Source organism: Cyprinodon tularosa, unplaced genomic scaffold (assembly GCF_016077235.1).
Source record: "Cyprinodon tularosa strain WSP-4 unplaced genomic scaffold, ASM1607723v1 ctg6, whole genome shotgun sequence".
Lineage (NCBI taxonomy): Eukaryota > Metazoa > Chordata > Actinopteri > Cyprinodontiformes > Cyprinodontidae > Cyprinodon > Cyprinodon tularosa.
In genome coordinates, this window is record NW_024039340.1 from 994,646 (window position 1) to 1,005,641 (window position 10,996).

Here is a 10,996-nt window from a genome sequence, read left to right on the forward strand (position 1 = left end):
AAAGTCACTGATGATATTATAGAAAGAGGACTGATTGGTTGGCTATCAGTCACTGCACGCTCACTCCATCATTCTTTTACCATGGAAGATTTTTCTTCTTAATTTTGACTTGGAAAAAGCTCCACTATGCAGATGCAACATTAACAGGGAGAATGCAGGCCATCTGCAGAGCCAACCAAAGATTTAAGTAGAACTCAGATCTCATTTTGAGCAAGGCAATTAAACATGAGGTAATCTCTGTTTTAGGATGTCTGGAAGGTTGTTTTTTGTAGACTTTTTTTTTTAAGCCAGTGCACTCTTATTAGAGAAGTTCATATCGCTCCTTCAGAATCTGTGTGTTAATCTTTTATCTATAAGTAATGATTTCTACAAGATAGCAACATGTTAATATAAAAATTTACAGTTTTATCTTGTAATTCTCTATTTCTTTTATCATATTTATATAGAAACCATTATAAGCGGAAAACCCCCCCAAACAATTGACTGTTCTTGGGAGCCAAGGGGCCCCCTTAGTAACCCTGGGGCCCTAAGCAGTAGCTTAGTTTACTTTTGCAATGGGCTGTGTGCCAGAGTCCTGCCAGGAACAAGTACAGTAATGTTGCTTGTATCACACAAGTCTTTGAACTGCAGTGCATCCCAATAAAAATTGACATATTTCAAAATCAAATATTTTATAAATAACAATAGTTTGGAATAAGGCTCACCTGTCAGGTATAAACTATGCCAACATACGGTAGGTCTAGGTCCCAGAACTAAACAAACGAGGCCAACGTTAACCTTTATGGTCGGTTTCTTTAAATGAAACTCATATCTTATGGGTTACTGCATCTCTTCAATAAAAGATGATTTAGTATCTGATTTTTTTTTATTCTTAACCTTTTTTTCCCTTTAATTTTATGTGAAGCATTTTTAGCTCAGCTTCACTCTAAACTATTCAATCAGCTCTTTCAGAAAACTTTATTTCTAGACACAGCTTCAAGTATTTGGAAAATTAAAGTGTGAATTACTGAACAGTCTAGCATTCAGTCTGCACTGAGCTATTTATAGTGGAGTAGGAGTTTTCCCAGAGTTCCTGGCAAGATGGGGCTACATTCACCCACATGATGCTGTCATGGAGTCCTTCACAAACCGATGATGGAAATGTGCATTTGAAAACATACATTAGCATTAAAGCCTGAAATGTTGTATATGTAAATCTAGGACCATTTCAATCACCTCTACAGAATGTCTTTATTCTTTAACATATCTGCATATTTGAGGCCTGACCTGTTCTTCACGTTGCAGAAGTAGCCAGTTCTGGTCTTTTCCCCCTGGGGTTTGAGGTTCACGCCTCCTAAACTCTCCGGCCTTCGGATGGATTGAGCCATCTCTGTTTTCTGCTTGGATGCAGGCAGCAGGCTGTGGACGTATAGAGGGGAATCAGCTGGCGTTCTTCCTCCTTTTGCTCCCCAGGCCCGCCATTTAGCCCCGGTTACTGCACCTGCAGAAGACAAATAGTGTTAATTTTACATGCTTTTAGCAGGCAGCTTAATGCACCTGCAGTCATGTGACCCATGGGGAGAAAATGAGCCAGACGCTCATCAGCATAATGGAGTCAGCCTTTCAATTCAGCTAAACTGTCAATCATTCCATGTCATTAGTATGTAGGCCTGTTCTCACAGTCAATATGAGCGGCAAATACAGGCATCAAGGCTGCAAGCTACTGTGCTGTCAAAGTGCTTCCCTTTATATAATACTTATTGTCTTACTTTTTTGCTTCAAATCTTGAAAAATAAAATCAATAAATTGTGTGAAAAGAACTGCTCTGACAACACGTAGTAGGCTAAAAAGTAAGATGTCATGCCCAGAGTGAGCTCTTATGGAGGAAAGATGGAAAATTGGAGAAACGCCGCAGGATCAGATGACAAAATGTTATTGAAAAACAAAATCTTCCAAGATCTGATATGAATTACTGTCGCTGCCAGAAAATATGAAGAGAAAATGTTTTTGTGACATTAAGCTCCTCTTGGTTATAAAGCAGGTCAGCCATCCAGAGGCCATTAGCAAGTAAAAAAAAAAAAAAAGCACAACATGAATGTTTTATGATGTCCTGGAAGCGTATCTGATGAAAAGCGCCAGTGTGGCTAAATTAAAATTAATTCTGCAAACTTTTAGTGCTTTTAAAAAAAATAAATTTATCGATATTTACTACAATACTAGAATCGATCTGCAACATGCACTGATAATATTATGAACACTGACCCTGATCCCTTTAACATTTGTATCAGAATCAAGTTTATTGCCAAGTAGGTTTGCACTTACAAGGAACTTTGTGTTGAGGGTACAGACAAAATACATATAAAGGGTTTATACAGGAATGAATAACTCAAATTTGATGCTTTTTAATGCTCTTAGAAATCATTTTAATTTCACCAAAAGGCACCTGTCGACAGGCTGCAGCCATGTCCCAAGTTCCTCGTTTTCCAGCCACTTTTGTTGAAATTGTCATGAACGCGGACAGATGGACCCAGTATTCAAGGAGAGACAATCAGTAGGAAAGTTCAAAAAGTTTATTAAATAAAACAAAAACTAAAGTGGAGCTGTGGCTCGCGGACACTGCAGGATGGGGAGCAGGGCACCGCCCAATCACAGACACTCTGGTTTAACAGTCCAGTCCAAGAATGTCCCCAAGTGCTGCAGTCCTAGAGGACATGCTGGAAGCCGATCCTGGTCAGGGATTAAGAACAGACAGGAACAGGATCCAGATCGGGCAGGAACAGAACAGGTGGCAGGATCCAGACTTCCAGGTATCATAGAGCTCCCAGGCGGGTTCAGAGTCTGACAGGCTCCGAAAGCATGACCAGGTGGTCACGCACAGGAGCAGAACGGATCAGGTGCAGCTGAGCAGGCTCAGTGGAAGAGGGTAGCTGAGACAGGACGTGGAACCAGAACTTGATGCAGGACTTTAAACTGGTCTCCTCCCCGGAGCCAGGCTTACTGAGATAAAAACTGAACCTCCCCAAATATAGAGCCAAAAACCCAGAGGACTCCGCGGGGAGGAACTGTGGACAATCAGGAGATGAGACAAACATAAAAACCTCTTTCCACTGGCCGCCAGGATCCAGGACATGAACCATGAAATAAAACTGAACAGACAGACTCACAGAAAACAAATAATGATCTGGCACTGAATGCTCAGGCTGAACTGAATATAACCAAGAGGAAACAGGTGAGAGGAATAAATTATAATTGAGGCAGGGAGGGAAAACGACAGGTGAAAGGAATTACTAATTAAGGAGGAGCAAACAGGCCAGATCATGACAGAAATGTGCCTTTTTCCCCCCATTCTCTAGCTTTTTCTCTGACTCAAGCTACTTTTATGAACATACAGCTTTGCGATCAACCGGAAGCAGTTCCACATAGCTATATACTTTATACACAGTAGACTGTGCATTAATGTAACGCAAAAGTTCTGGAGATGCTACGCTGGTGTAGCTTGTAGGTCCTGAATGGGGGAGGGAGAGGGTGTAGTCTAAATAGTTAGAATTAATAAGAAAAGGAATTTTTTTTTATTAAAGGCGGATCTGTTAAGAGCTGCAATAACTGTAAAGTAAAAGTATTTAGGGTCATGGTTGGAAAGATGTCAGATCCGATCTAAGAGGAAAACTATATTGTCTGTTAATCGCTGCAAAGAGGGATGGAAGAAGTTTTGATGGATCACAGGAATATTTCGCCTAACTGTGCTACAGAAGTAAAGTAATCCCAGAGGAGGCAGGGGCGGAGCTAGATGGGGGGGCAGGGGTGGCCATGGCCTCCTTAGCCAATCATTAGCCACCCCTACCATTTATTTCCCTTTAATACAGATGGTGGCTAAGCATTTAAATTTTTCATATTTTAACAATTAATTGACAACAAAAAACACCGTGGTTAATTCTGCACATCGATATACTAACATTAAAGATAAGAAATACAGAATTCATACTCTTTTCAGAAATAGATTTTGTGTTTTATGGGGTAAAGACAAAAATGATGTGTCTTTGCAAGTCATCTGGGAGTCTACAGTATGAAAAATAAAAACTTGTTAAATCATCAATTTATGTAGATATTAGTACTTGTAAATATCAATTTTATGCAGAATAACACTGATAAAAGTAGGTAAGTAATGCCGACGGAAGAGATGTTTGCCCAAAACCTATAAACCTATGCCTTTTATGTAGAAAGCACGGATATTTAAATATATATTCCTCTATTTGTTAGCAAAGGCTGTAGGAAAATATAGCTTGTCTTTATTTAGAAAATATGGATGTTTTTCTCTTTAATTTTCCATTTGGAACAGTTTAGACTGACCCTTAGGTTTTTGTGCCTATCTAGTTTCTGCCCTCCCTCAGTTTACATTTGTTATTGCCTGGCCACCCTTATTAAAAATTTCTGGCTATGCCTCTGAGAGGAGGTGATGCTTTTGGCCATCTTCTGCTAATGTTCCTTAGTTTCTGCCAATTAATGTAAAAGTTTCTATACTCCACAAGCACAGCTGCACACCATGTAGTTTTCATACAAACACCTAAAATCTAACAGCCTCAGCAACAATCGGTGGAGATCAATTATGACTTTAAGATGCTGACTTGGCCTCCTGATTCCCAGATCTCAGTTCTGTAGAATCTGTGGGATGTGCTGCAGCCAGTCAAGGCGTAAGGATGATGCTTGGATTGGTCCAGGTTGTTTTGACAGCAAAAGGAGGACCAACTTGTAGGTAATAAGCAGGTAGTCCTAATATTATGTCTGATCATCACATTTAGCAAATAATACAGATGAAACCCAGGCTTATATGCAGCAATAACAACAATGTAATGACATTATATTACAGCCCTGAAATGTATTCCAGCTGATCTCACTGTCTGCTGGTTTATTTGCAAGAGACGTTAAAGAGAACCTCAGTTTGCTTAGTAATTTCCTTCCATAATTCAGAAGCAAGATCATGCAAGAAGTTGCTTCCTGTAAATGCTGGGGTTAACATCATCGTTGTGAAGGAAGGAAGCTTTTCAGGCGACATAACGCAGAGGGATCTAGCGAGCAGCTATGGCAGAAGCAAACGACAGCGAGCAGCAGATGATAAATAACAGGGAATCAAAGAGGAAGACTGGGCTGCATCCTTACTGACCTGAGTTCTGCCAGAGGACGAGGATGAGCAGCTGTCACATGAGCGCACCTTCATGCTGCGGGGTTATGATATCACTGCAGACAACAGAACAAGTTTATTATTAAAGCTCCTCCCTGTCAGACGCGCCGTCTCCGCCATGTCAAGATAATTCCCCTCCTCCCCAAACTCCTAGCCATATATGGCAGGCCGTTTTGACATTTATTAGACTCAATATTAGATATCTAAAATAACATTCTTCCTGTCTGAAAATAAACATTTCAGATATCTGAAATGTGATTCTTACTAGTACAAATGACGTCACGTTTTCATTCATGTGTATAGGACTTTTACTTCCAGATATCTTAAATAACATTCTTTCTATCTAAAATAATTGATTGACTGATTTATTGATTGGCTTTATTGAGCTCACAGTGGAGAAAATTTACTCCATACGTCGGCTCAATAGTCAAAACGAAGAAGAAGGTGCCAATGGGATACAGTATATACAGTGCATCCATATATATATATATATATATATATATATATATATATATATATATATATATATATATATATATATATATATATATAGTGACGATTTTTTCTAGAATCCTTTTGCTGCAGTAAACACCAGAATTTCCCCATTGTGGGACAATATAGGGATTTTCTATTCTATCTATTCCATTCTATTTTATTATTTTGTTTTGATTAGCAAGCTGCATATGGAAGAGGAAAGGGACTTTGAATAATTATCCTAATTTTTTACAGATTCATTGTTGACAGTTATGACTTTTTTTCAGCTTATAGTTACATTATACACTCACCGGCCACTTTATTAGGTACCCCATGATAGTAACTGGTTGGACCCACTTTTGCCTTCAGAACTGTCTCAATTCTTGGTGGCATAGATTCAACAAGGTGCTGGAAGCATTCCTCAGGGAGTTTGGTTCATATTGACATGATGGCATCACACAGTTGCCGCAGATTTGTCGGCTGCACATCCATGATGCGAATCTCCCGTTCCACCACATCCCAAAGATGCTCTATTGGATTGAGATCTGGTGACTGTGGAGGCCATTTGAGTACAGTGAACACATTGTCATGTTCAAGAAACCAGTCTGAGATGATTCCAGCTTTATGACATGGCGCATTATCCTGCTGAAAGTAGCCATCAGAAGTTGGGTACATTGTGGTCATAAAGGGATGGACATGGTCAGCAACAATACTCAGGTAGGCTGTGGCGTTGTAACGATGCTCAATTGGTACCAAGGGGCCCAAAGAGTGCCAAGAAAATATACCCCACACCATGACACCACCACCACCAGCCTGAACCGTTGATACAAGGCAGAATGGATCCATGCTTTCATGTTGTAGACGCCAAATTCTGACCCTACCATCCGAATGTCGCAGCAGAAATCGAGACTCAACAGACCAGGCAACGTTTTTCCAATCTTCTATTGTCCAATTTCGATGACCTTATGCAAATTGTATCCTCAGTTTCCTGTTCTTAGCTAAAAGGAGTGGCACCCGGTCTGATCTTCTGCTGCTGTAGCCCATCTGCCTCAAAGTTCGACGTACTGTGCGTTCAGAGATGCTCTTCTGCCCACCTTGGTTGTAACGGGTGGTTATTTGAGTCACTGTTGCCCTTCTATCAGCTCGAACCAGTCTGGCCATTCTCCTCTGACCTCTGGCAACAACAAGGCATTTCCGCCCACAGAACTGCCGCTCACTGGATGTTTTTTCTTTTTCAGACCATTCTCTGTAAACCCTAGAGATCGTTGTGCGTGAAAATCCCAGTAGATCAGCAGTTTCTGAAATACTCAGACCAGCCCTTCTGGCACCAACAATCATGCCACGTTCAAAGTCACTCAAATCACCTTTCTTCCCCATACTGAAGCTCGGTTTGAACTGCAGGAGATTGTCTTGACCATGTCTACATGCCTAAATGCACTGAGTTGCCGTCATGTGATTGGCTGCTTAGAAATTAAGTGTTAATGAGCAGTTGGACAGGTGTACCTAATAAAGTGGCCGGTGAGTGTATGGGCTCATAATAAACATTATTTGGAGAACCCAGAAGAAGTACCCATTCCCGTCTGCAGGTGGAGCTCTCCGGTTTATGAAGGAATCACGTGATGATGCAGCAGCCAATCAGATTACATGACAGGGAGGCGCAGGTTTCCGGCCTGTTAAACGTCAACAACAGAGTGAAAGACGAAGTTAGGAATAAAGCATTTAAAAAGTTAAAACTAAATCATTCATTTGATAAGAGGTCGTGGTCTACAGTGAGAGAGGCTGTTAGCGGCAGACGCTGGGGGAGCAAAAATTTGTTTTGTTGAAGTTAAAGTGACGGAGGTGTAATTTGGAGTTAGTTGTAGATAACTTTAAATAAGGAAGTAAGATGGAAGAATGCGAAGAATTAGATGACTCGGATAATTGTAGTTTGAGTAGTGACTATTGTAATAGAAGTGGTAAAACAGGAAACTGGCAAACAGTGAGTCGAGGAAATAAGAAAAGGAAAGGCTTTGAATCTGATGAAGAAAAAAGAGAGGAAAATACAAATGAAATGAAAGTGATTCTTAGATTCCAGAACCCATGTGCATTGAATCCGTTAAAGATAAGTGAGGCAATATATAAAATAGTAGGTGAAGTGAATACAGTCAAAACGCTAAGAGATGGCAATCTATTGGTATTATGCAGAGATAGAGATCAGGTGCAGGGACTAATGAGAAGCAAGACGTTGTTGGGAAAAACAATCAAGCCGCAAATATGGCAGGAAAGAGGAAAAGTAATGGGAGTAATATATGGAGTATCAACTGATTTGACGGAGGAAGAGATTAAAGGTAATATAAAAGGAGCTCGAGTGATTAAAGTGAAACGTCTGTTTGCTACAAGAGAAGGAGTTAAAAGTCCTAGTAAATCAGTTATGTTAGTACTAGAAGAAGATAGATTACCTGAAAAAATGATGATTGGGTTTGTCAGCTATACAGTTAGGCAATACATTCCTCCACCAACCAGGTGTTACAAATGTCAGAGGTTCGGACATATTGCTGCTGCTTGCAGAGCTAAGGCCAGGTGTTCCAAGTGTGGAGGGGAGCATGAATATGGGAAATGTTCTGAAGGAACTAAGTTAAGGTGCTGTAACTGTGGTGGGGAACACAGTGCTGCATTTAAAGGATGTGAAGCTCATAAAAGAGCAGTACAGGTACAAAATATACGTGTCAAAGAAAAAGTTACCTATGCAGATGCAGTTAAAAAGGTAAGTAACTCAAATGTTAATGCTAAAAGTATTTCTGTGCCTCACACTCCACCTCAAAAAACAGAGCAAACCCAGAGCCTGAATACCTCAGGAAATACAATGATTGTGGATAAAAATAAATTTGTTGCATTTATTGTGGAAGTAATAAATTGTTCAGCTCAGACAGATAGTAGAACAGAGCGAATTAAAATAATAATCAAAGCAGCAGAAAAATACCTTGAGATGGAAGACCTGTCTTTTGAGTCAATCAGTGCAGTTTTAACAGGGATTAATGAAAGTCAACAGTCCAGGAGTGGTGACAATTGATGGTCTTATCCATATTACAGTGGAATGCAAGAAGCTTAATTGCTAATGGCCAAGAATTAAAATATTTTATTGAAAGACAGAATGTTAAACCAAATATAGTATGTATTCAAGAAACCTGGTTAAAACCATCACTTGATTTTATTCTTAGTGGATATATTGAACTACGTAAAGATAGAAACCCAAATGTAGGAGGAGGTGTTGCCATATTTGTTCAGCAGGGAATTAATTATAAAGTTTTAAATATAAATGAAGAAATAGAAGTAATAGGGATTGAGGTATGGATTAGTAAATCAAAATTTAATATAATAAATTATTATAATCCATGTAAAAAAATAAGTAGAGAAATACTGGATAGTATTTATGTGAAGGAAAATGTTAAAAATATTTTATGTGGAGATTTTAATGCTCATAATACCTTATGGGGAAGTAAAAGGAATGATGAAAATGGAAACATAATTGAGGAATTTATGGATGATTATAACTTAACTTGTCTAAATGATGGAAGAGGTACTAGATTTGATGTAGGGCATGGAGTAGAATCTGCAATTGATCTTACTATAGTCTCAGATCAGATAGCAGGAATAAGTCAATGGGAAGTAATGAATGATAACTCCCTTGGAAGTGATCATTATCCTATTCTGCTTAAATTGAATAATTTTAAAGTAGCAGTTGAAGAAAATTGGTATCCTAAATGGAGAATGAGGGAAGCTAATTGGGAAATGTACAAAAAGATAGCAAGTGACATGTTTATGGAGATTATGCCAAATTTAAGCAATAATATTGAAGAATTAAATTCAATGATTACAAATATAATATACGAATCTGCAGAAAAGGCCATTTGCAAATCTACTGGATTGAAGAAAAAGAAAATGGTTCCTTGGTGGAACAATGAATGTAAAGAAGCTATTAAAGTTAGGAATAAAGCATTTAAAAAGTTAAAAATAAATCATTCATTTGATAATTTAATATTATACAAAAAAGCACAATCTAAAGTTAGGAGAACAGTTAAACTATCAAAAAAGAATTATTGGAGAAGTTTTTGTAGTACAATTGGAATGGACGTTAAAATAAATGAGATCTGGGGAATGATTAGAAAGATGGGAGGAATTAGAAGGGATTTTTCTTTACCTATAATTAAAGATGATCAGTGTGAAGCTATAACAAACAAGGAAAAAGCAGAGATGTTTGCAAGGTCCTTTGTGAAGGTGCATAGTTCAAAAAATTTATCAAATGAAGAATTATCATGGAGATTGGAAATGATTGAAGATAATAGAGAAATTTTAAATAGAAAAGAGATTGATGGAAGTATTTTAGATAAAGAATTTACATTGTTTGAAATGAATAGAGCATTGATAGGAGTTAAAAATACATCTCCAGGTAAAGATGGCATATGTTATAGGATGATTGAACATTTATCAGATGATGCTAAAGGAATAATTTTAAAGTTATACAATAAAGTATGGAAACAAGGTGAATTGCCCTTAAGCTGGAAGCATTCAATCATTGTACCAATATTAAAGCCAGGTAAGGATAAAGGAGAGGTTAAAAGTTATAGGCCTATAGCTCTTACTTCTAATTTATGTAAATTGATGGAGAGAATGATAACTAGGAGATTAATGTATGAAATAGAAAAAAGAGATCTTTTATCCCCTTATCAGAGTGGTTTTAGAAGTGGACGGACAACAGTAGATCCAATTGCTTGTTTAGAAAATGAAATAAGAAAGGCTCAGGTAAATAAAGAAATTCTCTTGGCTACATTTTTTGATATTGAAAAAGCATATGATATGCTTTGGAAGGAGGGTTTATTAATTAAGATGAATAAAATGGGAATCAAAGGAAAAATGTTTAATTGGATTAAGGATTTTTTAAAGAATAGAAAAATAGAAGTAAGAGTTGGGGTAAATTATTCAAACATTTATGATATACAAAATGGAACTCCACAAGGTAGTGTATGTAGTCCAGTGCTTTTTAATATAATGATTAATGATATTTTTGATAATATAGATTTTAGAATTAATAAAGCATTATATGCAGATGATGGGGCATTATGGGTGAGAGGAGGAAATCTTAGTTATTTAAAAAATAGAATGCAATCAGCAATTAAAACGGTAGAAAGATGGTCACACGAATGGGGGTTTCGTTTGTCTGTTGAGAAGACACAAGTATTATGTTTTTCAAGGAAAAGGGATAATCCAACAGTAGATCTTAGATTATATGGGCATGAATTGAAACAGGTAAATATGGTGTATGGTTTGATGGAAAACTTTCATTTAAGATACATATGCAGAAGATTATTGATAAATGTAAAAAAGGTATTA

The 10,996-nt window shown here is 37.9% G+C and overlaps 1 protein-coding gene across 2 annotated transcripts in view; it reads right to left on the reverse strand.

Moving 5' to 3' along the window:
• Window positions 1-5,292, reverse strand: part of si:ch211-15d5.11 (nuclear receptor coactivator 7) — a 31,132-nt gene extending 25,840 nt beyond the window's left edge. For both annotated transcript variants that reach the window (XM_038307021.1, XM_038307019.1), the window contains exons 1-2: window positions 5,138-5,292; window positions 1,267-1,480 (exon numbers count right to left, since the gene is read on the reverse strand). In XM_038307021.1, the coding sequence (XP_038162949.1) occupies window positions 1,267-1,367 (101 nt within the window). In that variant the 5' untranslated portion in view covers window positions 1,368-1,480; window positions 5,138-5,292. The remainder of the gene's footprint in view (window positions 1-1,266; window positions 1,481-5,137) is intronic.
• Window positions 5,293-10,996: the final 5,704 nt, after the last annotated feature.